Source organism: Aulostomus chinensis, chromosome 23 (assembly GCF_037954235.1).
Source record: "Aulostomus chinensis isolate RoL2024-O1b breed Wild chromosome 23, RoL_Achi_v1.0, whole genome shotgun sequence".
NCBI lineage: Eukaryota > Metazoa > Chordata > Actinopteri > Syngnathiformes > Aulostomidae > Aulostomus > Aulostomus chinensis.
This window is the reverse complement of record NC_141342.1, coordinates 2,275,509-2,290,464: the sequence shown is the minus strand read 5'-3', so window position 1 is coordinate 2,290,464 and position 14,956 is coordinate 2,275,509. Positions and strand designations below refer to the sequence as shown.

The 14,956-nt window shown below is 42.4% G+C and overlaps 1 protein-coding gene across 6 annotated transcripts in view; it reads right to left on the bottom strand.

Annotated features, from left to right (window-relative positions):
* The window catches only part of rbfox3a (RNA binding fox-1 homolog 3a), a 661,616-nt gene that overhangs the window by 223,664 nt on the left and 422,996 nt on the right, over positions 1-14,956 (bottom strand). Inside the window, exon 1 of one of the 6 annotated variants that reach the window (XM_086195775.1) lies at positions 9,802-10,497. The exons of the other annotated variants lie outside the window; for them this stretch is intronic. Within the exon in view, the coding sequence (XP_086051901.1) occupies positions 9,802-9,819 (18 nt within the window). The 5' untranslated portion in view covers positions 9,820-10,497. Of the gene's footprint in view, positions 1-9,801; positions 10,498-14,956 lie in introns of those variants that run through there. 6 annotated transcript variants of the gene reach the window in all.

The window sequence follows — 14,956 nt, the reverse complement described above, 5'->3', positions numbered from 1 at the left end:
GTGTTCATTTGCAGACCTGACTTTCACCTCACAGCAAGGTAAGTTTAGTCAAGACATTTGACTGCGTGAGTATTTTGTTGAGTTTATTTTGTTCTTATTGTTTCTATGTTTTGGTATGAAACCAGCTCTATGACATTCATTTTTACCTGGATTCGAACCAACAACCACAAGACGTAAGTACTAATGGGTTGGAGGGAGATCCACACCATCAGATTCTTGTATGAGGTCTGATTTTCAGCTCTGCCACTTAAAAAAGCTCTGTGGCAAACTGGATGTTAGAACCAGGATGTGCTGGTAACTCACTCACACACACACACCCACACACACACACACACACACACACACACACACACACACACACACAAAACACCCCGTTATGCAATCTTCTCTCCAGAAACAGAACCAGTAGTCACACTGATGGTCAGTTTGATTTTATGTGTGTGTGTTTTTTTATGTGTGTTTTTATTGTAGTTTTGGTGGAATTCTGCTTTCACTGTGTTTTATTTGTCTTAGTAGAGGATTTCCACAAGTGTGAACTGTAGCAATGGTCTGTGTGTCTGTTTGTGCATGTGTGCATGTGCGTGTGTGTGTGTGTGTGTGTGTGTGTGTAGCACCCTCATTGACTTACAAGTCAGTCAGAAATATGACAACTGTTGTGTGGTCCATGTATTCAAAATTGTATGGAACCTCTGCTCCACCGAGGCTCCCTACCTTCACTTTATCCCCTGAACGCTGATCTGGGGTCAGAGAATCAGGGTAGGTAACACCCAGCACTGTCGTTGTGGCGATAGTGTACTGCTGCCACAGTGATAAGAGAATGTCGGCGCGCTGACCTTTCCCTTGTGGCCCCTCTGTAAACAGTTCTAATGATGGCTCCCGGTGATAACACCTGCCTTGGCTGCGCTTTTTCTTTCTTTTTCTCTATCACACACTCCTTGCTCCAATGCTGCTCCTCTTTTCCCTGCCTGCAGTATTAAAGCCTTGGGTAATACCCCCCCCCCCCCCCCCCACTGATATCCTTTTGTACTCACAGGAGAAATCCTAGAAATCCCCTCTCTGCTCACCGTTTAATCTCCTTATCGGTGAGGAGATTACAGCTCACGGTGAAAAGAAGAATGAGCCGCAAAAAGCCAAGTACCTAGTGAAAATTGCTGCATGTGATATGGCGAGACTCGAGGGATTACAAGGACACAAGCGAAGGATGCCCTCTTATTCATATAATTGGAATAGACAAATTATTAGGAACAGCTCTCAGTGTAACCCAGTAAAAACTTGAAAAGCACCAGTCTTCCACAAAGTATTCCCTCGTTCACCGCATGTTTGTCCAAAATCCCAGAGAATGCATCAGCGTACAATCTGCCAAAGTGTTACACTCTTAACTACTCAGTGACCCCTCTGTTCTCTACAGTTTCTAACTTGCCAGTGAATAAACTGGTCCCCATGGATATATTGTGAGGATGTCTGTGGCACTAGGCCTATTCCCAGTCATCCTCATTCCATGCTGTCAAATGCCAAGCGTATAAAGTCACTCCAGAGGAAGTTCCAATCATCTAATAAGAAGCAAACACACAACATTAAAGTCTTTTGCATTCGCCGTGATCTGACTGGCACTCATCGACTTGAGCTGAGCGTAGCATGTTGTTAATTTGCCACGATCTGCTATCTTAGGTTCTTTGTTGTTCATCAAATCTTCTTATATATATATATATATATATATATATATATATATATATATATATATATATCACCCATAACATAAACAGAGAATAAAGTAGCAACTCTAAGATGGATTTGAAGCCTTTACAGCCAGGATAGTCCACTATACACAAGCCCCGTGGACACAAGGATGAGAGGCAAAGAAGAAAGTTGAAAGTGCGGAGAATACAGGACCTGAGGTTACTCGTTAGCCTCGTAAGATTCAACCTTGTGTCTGTTGTTAAAAAAACAAGAATAAAGACGTCAGAAATCCCTCTGTTCCAACTGCAGTAATATTCAATAATTTCTAAATATCCTTTTTAACTAGCCACCACCATGACCGGTAGGTTGAACAAAATCCTGCTTATGGCTGATGGAGACTTTCAACCTTCAAATACAAACCTAATAGCAAGTTTGAGTTTAGCCCCACAGCTACATCTGGATCCAATGTTAGCTAAAAAGACAAGGAGAAATTGGAACCAATAAGAACTTTGTTGCAACTACTCCTCTGCCTCCCAAAAGTGAAGTAGCTCCTCATTGGTTCTCGTCATTGATGACGTCACTTGTAAAATAACAGCAAAGTAGAGAATGGCATCTCTCGAAGCAACAAACAGTAATGTTAACATGAGCGGGAAAAAAACATGGCAGTAAGTGCATATACTGCTGAATACTGCTGATTATACTTTGTATGAGTATGAGTATGCACTAGCAGTTTTCCCAGTGGAGAAGGTGCGTTCGCTGTTCTTCTGATTGTGTTTGGAGGGTTTTGAATCACATGCTGTTGCTGATTGGCTGAAAGAGCTTGTTTATCAAAACAAGAGCTCCGTCCGTTCATAATGATCTTGGGAGGCGGTCAAGGCATAGCTGCAGAGTAGCTTTGGGTAAAAAGATGTAGCGAGTGATGTTATCAGGGAGCTGGTGGGTTGTTGCCTGGGCCATAAAAACACCACCGTTTCTCATTTGCAACAGAGAATCAAGGTGACTATCAAGGGTTTACAGTTCTTCACAACTGTTTTAAACATACTTATATACTAAAATGCATGATGCTATTGTTATATTGATATCACGGTAACTTGGGCACATCCATCACAGTCACTAACACAGTAGCAAGAACTGTCTCACTGCCAGCACTCCCCTGTCCACCCCACATCCCTCCATTATCACAGTGGGATGACCTTAGAGGCCTGAGGATGGTCTTGCTTCAGTTCAACACAACAGGTATAAAAGAAGCTTCAGACAGCATGAATAAGCCTTATTCTTTCCTTATGGTGCATCACTGAAGCTGGAAAAAACAAACAAAAACAGAGATATCCAGCTGTTCTCTTTGGTTGGAGAGTTAACTGTGTTGGAGCAAAGCTTAGCTTAAGCCCAGCTCAAGTCAAGCATACAACAGCAGGATCGGAGTGGGCGTTCATCCTAAACACCTTGAGGTCAGGGTAGCTCTATCCCTGAGCTGGACGTAGAGCAGCTGAAGAGGATCAGAACTGGAACAAGGAGGAGACGAGTTGAAAGGATGTGATCTCTATTCTGGAGCAGGTCCTTATTTCACTGTCTAGCGCTCCACCAGGCCTCCCGCTCCCTCCGCTCCTCTAATCCATGCAGTCCCCTGCTCAGCACACTCAATTATTTATCAGCTCATAGACGCAGAGGAGAGCAGAGAGGAGAGAAGAGGCAGCCAAAGATCTCCTCTCTACACTTCTCTGTTGCTCTTTTCTTTTCTTCTTCTCCTCTTCAAAAGTGACCATCCTTCCATGTAAATCATAAATTATTTACACTAATAACCCAGCGGGCACAAATGAGGGCAAGTAAAACATGAGGGTCATCACCTTTTCCCTTTTTCCCTACCGGTGTCTCTGGTAAGCACCTGGATCCTGACCTGCCCTGCAGCATCTCTCTTTCTTTCCCAACCCCCTCTTTCATTTCTTCTTCTTCTTTTTCTTCTTCTTCTTTTTCTTCTTCTTCTTCTTCTTCTTCTTCTTCCTGCCTCCACCTCCACCCTTTATGAAGCTGTTCATTAGTTCCGGCTACTTGCTGTATTTTCTCTCCTCCAGCCCCCATTACCGTCCTCACATCCCCCATACCGGAGGTCTTTGTTCTAACCGAGAGTCTCTGAAGGGATGAATGGAAGTACTTTAACTCTGTAACTGTTGTCAAAGAGGCATCACAGGAATCACTGCAACCTCAGCAATGTGTATGTGTGTGTGTGTCTGTGTGTGAGTGTGTGTGTGTGTGTGTGTGTGTGTATATGTGTGTGCGCGCGCGTGTGCACGGCAGTACATCATAATAGGTAGTCAGCTTAAATATAACTGATGCATTTTCAGTTAGTAGTCAAAACTGAAAAGTCCTTTTAAGAAAAGCTCTTACTGAATTAATGATATGTCTTTGCCTGTGTGAACGTGTTCTAATAAGAAAGCGTGTGTGTGTGTGTGTGTGTGTGTGTGTGTGTTTATAATTGCACAATAGTTGGGCTTAATTGTGTTATGTGCATATAAACTCCTTGGATATATGTGTGTATTTATTTATAGTATATTTGTGTCTCAGAGCAAAAGAGAAGGAGGGAGAGTGAGTCAGTAAGCAGTGGTGATGAAGAGGAATTGCTAATGTCAACTGCACTAGCTGCTGCCTCGGTATCAAAGCCCCCTGCTCGCTTCATATCTGCAGACAGCCACCAGCAACAGACTCCCCATCATTAACTACTGTACGGCACACTGGACTGAGGGAGGGAGAGCAGAGGAAACACTGAGACAACAGGAGGAGAACAAGATAAAGAAGGAACAAGTCAGAACGATAAAGGAAAGAAGAAGGGGCGGGCACTGATGAACGGCGTAGCAGTGGATGCTGAGATCGACTGAGGTCGCAGAGGCATTGTTACATCACCTCTTCTATTATCTTGTTAAGTAATACCTTCCCACTTCATCACTTAGGGAAAATATAAACCCAGCAGCAGTGTTGGTGTGGCACCACACTCGAGCAAATTAACATCATTCGTTGCAAAGCAGATGTTCTTTTGTCAACAGATAGTTAAAGGCAGCGTGGCGTGGGCGGATCAGGAGGGAGGAGGTTGGCTGCACGAAAAACACTTTTTGCAATGTAATCTGAACAATGCTTCAGCCGCATCACCCTCTGATGGGTGCTTGCTTACAATTAGAACTCTTATTACTGTATACTGAACCCAGAATTTCCACACTAAATAGAGAAAGCTAAGCCTGAGGGGGAGAACATTTCCATTCAGTAGCGTCCCATAATGCAGAGTGTTTTAAGTTCTGAGAGCTTGAGAGCAACCCAAAGCTGCACTGAATCACGATGCAAAGCTAGTACCAAATCATTAAGCCCAATCCTTTAAGGTTTGGTGCTAAACAATACGCACCAGCCCACTTCAGCAGTTAAACCAGAACATGGATAGCTTGGAAACACACACTTGACTTGCTGAGCATCCCTGCACACCAGACAGCCTGGGAAAAAAGGCAGGAAAATTCCTGAAGTTGTGCAGTTGTGTGGTAAGGTGGGTTTTTTCAGGTGAAGGTCAGTATACGCTGCATCAATGTGCTTTCATTGCACATCAATAAAAAAAAAAAAAACAACAAAAAAACCAAAGCTCCTTTACACATTTTCAACTGAATCTCCTCAATATCCTGTCTGGGCTGAACTCCCTTGACAGGCATGGCTCACACTCACTCTCGTGCTAACACACATGCTCACGCAGTGTGATGGAGCAGCTCATCCACATGATGTTTAACCCCGATAATGGGATCCAGCTCCAGCATGCCCTGAGTCAGATAAATGATGGATGGATGCTTCAAAATAATGTGTGTATCACTTTCCATGCTGACTTTAGAGTTTATAACAGAGCAGAAAAACAAAACTTCGGACAGTCTGCTTACCTCCATGGAAACTATGAGGAAGAAGACCTTGAACATCAAACGTGGGATGTGTGGAAACACTCCAACCCATTTTTCTCGAGGTTTGAAGACATATTGAGTCATGCTTTACAAAACACTTCACATCAGAACTACTCACATCCTGAACATTTGCAGCTGTACAATCTTGAGTAGACAGTTTAACAATAGACTTTCTCAGCATGCCTTTGTTTAGGGGGGCTTTACCCCCCCTCCCCCCAAACAGGCCCATGACAAATATATCAACGTCAATACGGAGGTAATAGAATATGCAACATTCTCAATTTAACCATCATTATTCAAATTATATTTCACCAGGAAAAATAAAAAGTCTGTGCAAATAAATATTAATACTTCTGCCGGTATCCCCACACAGCTTGGTTGGTGGTTAATGTGCTGTATAACAGCTGATAGGAAGTGAGGAAGGTGATTGGCTGACGACTGAGAAGGTGAACAGACTTTGTCATCTACATCTGATTCACTACAAGATGGACGGAAAGGGAAAGCAGGTGAGACATTACACTTATTTACGCAAGAGAAAAGTGAGCTCTGAACACCAGGGCCAGATGCATAAAGCGTATTCGCTAAGAAATGTGACTACATCTGCAAAACTGCAAAGGAGAAAAGAGTTGAGAGTTTGATAGAGAGTCAAGATTGATGAGAATAAATGAAAAGAAAAAAATAGCAGATGGCTCTGTATCTTTTAATGTTATGTTTAGTGAAATATGGTCCACACTGAGCCCCAAGGCAGCGTTGTTGTTCTGTCCAGTAAAAAAAATCAGCTTCAGTTTACATGTAGATCAAAAATGAACATAGCAGTACAACTAGCAGTACAGCACTCACCTCTCAGGATAAACTATGATATAAAAACTGCCATTTTGTACATGCACATCCTATGCTATGGAAATATTGTGTTTTATGGATAATGTGATTATGAGCATGAGAGGAAGCGCTTGCCAGCACCCTGCAAACTATTTTCTGCCAGGTAATAAATTATGTGAACACAGGCCCTTATGGACACATAAATAAAAGTAAAAATAATGACCCAGGAAACATGAAAATAAGCAAAGTTGGGAGATTCTTTTGTAAGTGACACTGCACATTTCTGGTGACTCATAGGGGGCAAAACTGTCTCTCTCTGCAATAGCGTGGTCATGTCGGAGTAAAACCACATGATTTGAACAACCCGGTCCATTATCAAACTTATCATCACCTCCTACTTTGAAAAGGCTGGTTGTTTTCATTTGTTTTGGAGATTCATGTATCAGAAGTTTAGAGCCCGAGAGGAAGCTGGATACCCCTCTCTCCTCTGAGGGTGCACTGGGGAGCTCAGAGCCACAGAGACTGGCTAGTTAGCTCAGCACAATGAACGGTAATAGGTGAGGAGTGTTAGCATACCACAGTCAAAAGCCATCAGAGAGATCAGGTTCAGAATCTGGGAATCTGCTCCTCAGTAGGTCCCGTCAGCAGAAATTGTTTTTGTTTTCATTTTGGTTTCTTTCAGCCAAAGTTGCGATGTGGTAGGTAGTTTCCTGTGTCGGATTCTTAAATCCCAACATCTTTTAAAATCCCTGTTTCGTATCGTTGACCTGATACATAACGTTCACATATTAACACTGGCAAAGACTATTGACTAAGATATGCTAACATGCCCATCCACCACAATTTATTGTGCTAAGCTAACCAGTCGTCAACCGGTCCCTGTGGATCTAAGCTTCCTGCTGCAGTACAGAGGAGAGATGTGTATCTATCCTCCGGTCCCACTCCAGGAAGGATGGTAAATGAGTGTATTTCCCAAAAAGTTGGCATGTTCCCTCAAGAGAAAAGAGGTGCAGCTCTTGTGTGACGCTGGTACTGAAGTCTTTTCTCTGACTTCAGCGGGGAAAGCAGGCAGCATCATAAAACTGAATGTGAACTTGCCTCTCAATGCAAATAAACAGCTGCGAGGTTTGTCTCACTCATCACGTCAATGAGAGAAGTGCAGACAGTAGTTTGATACTTTGCTTACAAAGGAGCTTCTGGAAATATGAGACTCAGTGTGAGATGCTTGGTCCAAAGATGTCCTGGTTAGGACTAAATACTGACACACTTGTGTCAAATGCATCTTTGCTCGATGTCATAAGTTTGAGTCACTTATACAAGTGTTTTAGGGGATGAAATACCCTCTTCCTTTTTTGCTTTTAAGACACATCTTTAAAATGTATCATGCAAAGGGTTAAATACAAGTAATGTCAAAAAGTCATGTAAGTCAGAGTCACGTGGATATGCTTTTTGGGTAGATGAAGACAAGGAGGACAGATTAGTCAGTAGGAAAAGGAAATGCATGTGAAAGAACACCTCTTCCCAAAGAAAACAGTTTTATTTTGCCTTCTTAAAACACAGAAAAAAAGATATTTTGTCTGAATAGAATATCTAATGCCGTATCTATAGAACTTGACTGTGAGAGTGTGCAATAAATACAGCATTCAGCACAGGCAGCCTAACTCTACAACAGTGACGGTAATTTTGGCCCCTGTGTGAAACCAGTGAACTGGCTAACGATAGCAAGCAGCTCACATAAAGCATGGAGGCAAGGAGCAGCGAAGGCAGCTCCCTCTGATCCGGCACAAGCCTCCACGTTGCTGTCTGCTGCGTTCACATATGTGACCTCAACATTATGGTAGATCATAAATAAGATATGAATGAATATAAAATAATGAACACACTCAAAAATGTTAACTATGGCCTGCAAGTATATTTTTTTATAAACGTTATTTTTATGTTTAAAAATGTCTTATCTCAATATTGGCAAAAGTTTATTGAATTCAATGATAAAAACATTTCCAAAGATCAAACTGATTTCAAGGACCAGGTTATTCCACAGGATGAACAAACAAACACACAAAAAGAAACTGACACCATCCTGACAATATGTGGTAATGTGAAAGTGCATTTCAAAATAAAGCGCTCTAAAATGTCATTTGCGAACCACACTTCCCCACATCTCGAGAATAGACATTCCGATTGGACTGTTTAAAGAAGTTTGAAATATTTAAAGCCGTAAAGTAATTACATAGGTGTAATTCTTCACTACAGTTTGAAGCACAAATAATTAACACTTTAGTGTGCTTTTGCTATTTAAACTGATTAAATCATTTTTCTCGTAAATGTCTCCTCATATCCTTTTATTATTTGGTGGGTTTTGGGTTTTTTTTGCTGCTTGGGGAAAAAAAAAAATCCTATTTTCACTTAACTAATGATTTAATATTTTTCGAACATTAAAGTCAAGAGTCAGAAGTTTTTCAGGAGGATTATATTATCTAAATTGTATTTTGCCATGTATTCCCGACAGTAGATGGATATATTTAGAGGTATCGTGCAAATTCACTGGTGTCATTTATTCCTTAAACATTTGTCAGTTCCACGTTCTCAGCTTCAAGCAATATACACCCCTCTCTCTCGCTTTCGCTCTCTCTCGCTCACACACACACACACACACACACACACACAGGGACAACACAGCCCCTCACATACAGCTCACTGTTTTCTATCAGAGAGGGCCTGCATTGATGGCCGGCGATTGAAATGCTTAACAATGACATCATTGCTGTCATACAGAGGCTCATCAATCGTGGTAAAATGACAGCACACTCATGTGCAGACTGAAAAAAAGAAATGAATCTCACTCTGCTAGATGGACCTAATCATTTGGAAAAAACAAAAAAAACAGCATATAAGGAGTAATAAAAGCCTATTTTTCTTTGGAGATACATTAAATATGACTTCAACTATGAAGATAATCTACTGTTAAAGTGTAGCGTCAGACTCATGACATGAGACACAGTTATTTACAAAAGCAGACAAATTAATGATCCCTGTGACTGAGATGTACATCAACGATGATACAAAGCCTACTCAGTCCTGCAGGGTCCGAATGAAGGGAATTACAGAAACCTTTAATACCGTAGACCCACTTTCTCACAAAAGTGGTGATTGAAAGACTTCCTTTGCTTCAGCATGTATTCCCTCATATGAAACAGTCATAAAAACAAGAATGGATCAATAACCATACAAAGAGCTGTGACAGGAGCATGACCACTGAAAGTCACATTAAGTTACTGTCAGTGTACTGGATGGTGTTTTTTTTCTTCTTTTTTTTCCCTGTGGTCCCTCAGTAGTGGTCGGAGCACCAGAACCCCCCGCCCAATCCCCACAAGGCCTCAGTACTCACCCAGAAATACATCATCATCTCGGCTGAGAGGAGATGAGAGACCAAGGGGCTGAAGACAGGGGTATGCAAGGATGCCGGCGAGGCCAGAGCTCTTCCTCTTTCCCTCTCTTTTCTTGGGGTTTTTCAGTATGTCTGTCCTGTTCTGCACTGATCCTCTTCTCCTACTTCTTCAGTCACTTCACGTTTTGTTTCTTCTCTCTGGGAAGTTACTTTTTGGCAGCGCTGTCTGCTCTGTGTTATCTGACGGCCAGCTAATTGCCCCCGTGGTTGTGGAGTTGTAGCCAAGTTATAAAGTCCCTTTTATGTGTCCCTCTGCCCCTGAGGACAGCCGGTCTTCCACTCCCGCTGACTAGTGTGAGTTCGCTTCTCAGAGTTGCTGGCGAGAACCTCACGCTGCTTCTCCTCCCCCTGAACCTTTCAAAAAACTCAGCCTCTGCGTCTTTGCCGAAGGGGGGAAAAGAAAGAGAGAAAGAATAAGGAGAGGCAAGAAGGAGAGAAAGCGCTGTGAGGCGTTGTTTCTGTACCTCCCCTCACTTTTTGTTCTTTACCTCACTTCTTCTTCTTTCTCTTCTCCAACTTGCCACCTTTCCTGACTGATCAGCTCTTCCTGCCCCCTTGTTTCTCCCTCTCTATTTCTCTGACACACTGAAAGCCTGTCTCTCCTCTTAGTCTCCCTTAGCTTCCTTCGTCTCTCGATCTGAGTAGCTCCGCTTCAGCAGCTGTGTTTTACGGGGAGGCAAGTGTGAGCCAGACTTTCTTCTTCAGTGTTCCTGGGTGAAGAGAGGCTGGAAAGGCTGGGGGTTCGGAAAAGCGGGAGTTCCCAAACACGGTACAGTAGCACAGAAGCTTTCAACCGAGGAGAGACAAGTGTGGAGGGGAAGGGGTGGGGAGGAAAAGACAGAAAAGGGAGAGAGTGAATGAGAGGAGGGAGGGAGGACTGAGGAGGAGATGCCGGTGTTGCAGATACACGCTGGGAAAGAGAGGAGGGTGACAGGCTGTGGAGAAGTTATGGGAAAGCCGATGAAGGAGCCAGGACGAGTAAGGCAAGGGAAGAGAAAGAGGGAGCAGCTTTGCTTGCTGTTGCTTACGTTAAAGAACCAGTGGTATCAGCGGGTTTCATTAAGTTGCACTGGGAGTGTCGGGGAGGAAGAAGAGGAGGGGTGGAGGTTCGTGGTGTTGCGTGTGGGGGTGAGAAGCAAAACAAAATGCAATTTTGTGCACTTGTTTAACCCAAGAGAAGAGGGGGAGAGAAGTGGAAGACATTAAAACAGCTAAGCCGAAAGTGATACCTCTCTTCTTCTTCTTTTGTTCTCTCCATTTTTTGCCTCCTCTGCAGACAGAGGGGTGTGCATGCTTTTGTTTATATGTAAGTGTGTAGGTGTGTGTACTGGCTGAGTTGGCCGAGTTCCTGGCCCACAGTTGTGTAGAGGGAATACTGTACACTGCTTCGCTCAAGCTGTGTGCGCATATGTGTGCGAGCCGAGTGTGAAGCAAAGGAGTTTGCATGGTTGTCTATGTATGTCTGCAAGTGACTTGTCTCACACACACACACACACACACACTCACACGGACAATCTACACACTGCATCTGCAACATATGCATGTATGCATTTTGTGTGTCGAGTGCGTATGTGTGCATGTGCGTGTGTGTGCCAGTTCGTGCACCTATTTGATGGGTGTGTTTGCAACACGCCTGGGTGAGACAGACGGAGAGGGAGAGAGAGAGAGAGAGAGAGAGAGAGAGACAGAGGAAGAGAGGTGGGTGAGGGCTGGATGTTGTAGCCTGCCTCAGCACATTTACCCCTCAACCCCGCCCCCAGCCAGCCGCCACTACAGTCAATACACCACCGAGGCAAGCTTAACCTCTTCACTGCCTGAAGTGCCGCACTGCACATAGTGGGAACACTGGAGGAAACACTGGCCATCCCCGCTTCACACACACTCATGTCAAGATTTTTAAGAGTTCACAAAAACATTTTACCTCTTAGGAAAGGATAGAAATCAAAAGTAGCACTTCAACACTTCCGTTAGATTACATTTAGACGAAAAAAGATTCATCAAATGAATCAAACTCCAACGTCCTCTCTAACGACAGGTGAAAAGACGTGTAGAGGTGAGTTGGTATGAGTGGACAAAACTGAAAATTGACTTCTGCCATGCACCTAAAAGATTAAAATGCTTTGTTCAGTGAGAACTGTATAAGAACTTATTTACAGGGCTGGGTATTAGCCCACAGAGTACACGTAATAAGGAACAAACTAGAGGACAGTGAAAGCCTCACCGCCAAAGCGAGATGAAGTCATCAGAACCAGATATGATTGACTCAGGTTCTATCAACTGACTTTCACCAAAATCCATTCACAACTTTTTCAGTGATCTTGCAAACAGACAAAGAAACCGGCACTGGAGATCCCAGTAGCTCCTTGCCAAAGATTGCATTTAATAAAAGCTTCCTAGGATCATCGCTAGATTGTAATGGGAGCACTTGATTACATTCAAGATGTTTTTGAAAGACAATTTTTAATGCAACCTGTATGTTTTATCTCCGTAACATGTAAGTGGAAAAACAGGTTCATAACATTAATATTTGTCCAATTTGATAGGTGTGATCACATGGAGTTATATTCAGTCACAATTACGGCAAATTTTAATTCTGCTCTACACCGTCATATTTTTTTTTAAAAGTGTCTTTTCAACCAGAGAAAAGTAAACCTTTCTGTAAAAAAACACCCTTTAGTCTCTAACTGAAAATATACTGAAATACAAGTAACGCACTCTCAAATTAGCAGTCACAAGCGTTGTCTGATTGCTGCAAATGAAAGGCAGAGACATCAAGAGTCATAATATTTATTCCATACATGCACTGTAAGGATTTTCTGAGGGGATGATTCTCTCTCTCACACACACACACACACACACACACACACACACAAGCTCTTGGCTGCTCTGCTGTAAATGTAGAAGTTATTTTTAAGATCTGCATTGGGGGAATACATTTTACATTAAAGATGCATCAAACACTGCGTTGTAAACTTTTTTTTTTTTTGGAAAGTCATGTCTAACGTTTCAGTTTAAATATACATTTCCTCATTCATTTTGGAACATGAGAAATTATTTCAAACTAACATGACCACTGCTTCGATCCTGCGTACATTTTACATCCTGTGTTAGGAGGGCTGGATTTGAGGGGGGCATCCAAATGATTGCTTCATAGAGTTGCTCTACGTTGTGGTCAGCTCTGTCCCAACCCTCCTCCAGGAACGAACGGCAAATGTCTCAAGTCTGATGTATAGACATTAACGAGTGAAGAGAAATGATGAGCTAATTCAAGTTTCAAACAGATTTTGGATATCATTTAATCCGCAATCATTTGTGCTGAAATCGACTTTTAAGACTTTGCCAAAATGAGGCCATTTACATACATGTATGCATGCTTCCTGCGGCTGGAGCTCCCCACCCCCCTTCACCTCTCCCTCTGAGACAACCGAGAGCTCCGACACAGGGCAGACTTCTGTTTTTTTCCCCCTAGCAACTACTATTCAAATGTTTCCCTATCCAATGTGGTCGTCATGCTATTTCAGGTCTGGGTCATGAATAAGTTAGTCTAGACTGCATGTGAGTGAGCTAATGCAAAAAGATGCCAGGCTTGAGGGTGGGGGATGGGGTTGTTGTCAGGGTCTTGGATGGACAACATCAGGAATGTAAGTCAGCACCAGATGAAAGAAATGTAAAAACTAAATGCTGACCTGACCTTGTATGAGGAATATCCTTGTGATATGTGCATCCAATAGTCATGTTCCTGTGGCTGACAGACTTCAAGGGGAATATTTACTTCAACAAACTCTGAAGTTTTCTAAGTAATGGCTTATAACTGATTTATACAAGCAAGTGACAGTAAATTATTTAGTTGTAATAAATGATGAATTAATCATGAAATATTCTGTTCTTAACAACCTACAAACCTTTTAGAAATGTTAAAAAGTTAAGCCTCTTTACTCAAGAAGAGGACAGTCCATCCACTGAAGATGAGTTCAGTTCAATGTGTCAAGTGCCGAAGGCAGAGGTCAGCAGAGCCCAGGACAGACGCCCCAGACTGGTTCATACCAGACTGTAGAGAGGCATAGGAACCAGTCCTACAACCAAAATTAAATAAGTAAGCATAGGAACCAGTCCTAAAACCACAATTAAATGAGTTAGCAAAGGAACGAGTCCTGCACAGGAACAAGTCCTACAACCAAAATTAAATAAGTTAGCATAGGAACCAGTCCTACAACCACAATTAAATGAGTTAGCAAAGGAACGAGTCCTGCATAGGAACAAGACCTACAACCAAAATTAAATAAGTTAGCATAGGAACCAGTCCTACAACCACAATTAAATAAGTTAGCATAGGAACCAGTCCTAAAACCACAATTAAATGAGTTAGCAAAGGAACGAGTCCTGCACAGGAACAAGTCCTACAACCAAAATTAAATAAGTTAGCATAGGAACCAGTCCTAAAACCACAATTAAATGAGTTAGCATAGGAACGAGTCCTACAACCACAATTAAATGAGTTAGCATAGGAACGAGTCCTGCATAGGAACCAGTCCTACAACCACAATTAAATGAGTTAGCAAAGGAACGAGTCCTGCACAGGAACAAGTCCTACAACCAAAATTAAATAAGTTAGCATAGGAACCAGTCCTAAAACCACAATTAAATGAGTTAGCATATGAACGAGTCCTGCATAGGAACGAGTCCTACAACCAAAATTAAATAAGTTAGCATAGGAACCAGTCCTACAACCACAATTAAATAAGTTAGCATAGGAACGAGTCCTACAACCACAATTAAATGAGTTAGCATAGGAACGAGTCCTGCATAGGAACCAGTCCTACAACCACAATTAAATGAGTTAGCATAGAAACGAGTCCTACAACCACAATTAAATGAGTTAGCATAGGAACGAGTCCTGCATAGGAACCAGTCCTACAACCACAATTAAATGAGTTAGCAAAGGAACGAGTCCTGCATAGGAACCAGTCCTACAACCAAAATTAAATAAGTTAGCATAGGAACCAGTCCTACAACCACAATTAAATGAGTTAGCAAAGGAACGAGTCCTGCATAGGAAAAAGACCTACAACCAAAATTAAATAAGTTAGCATAGGAA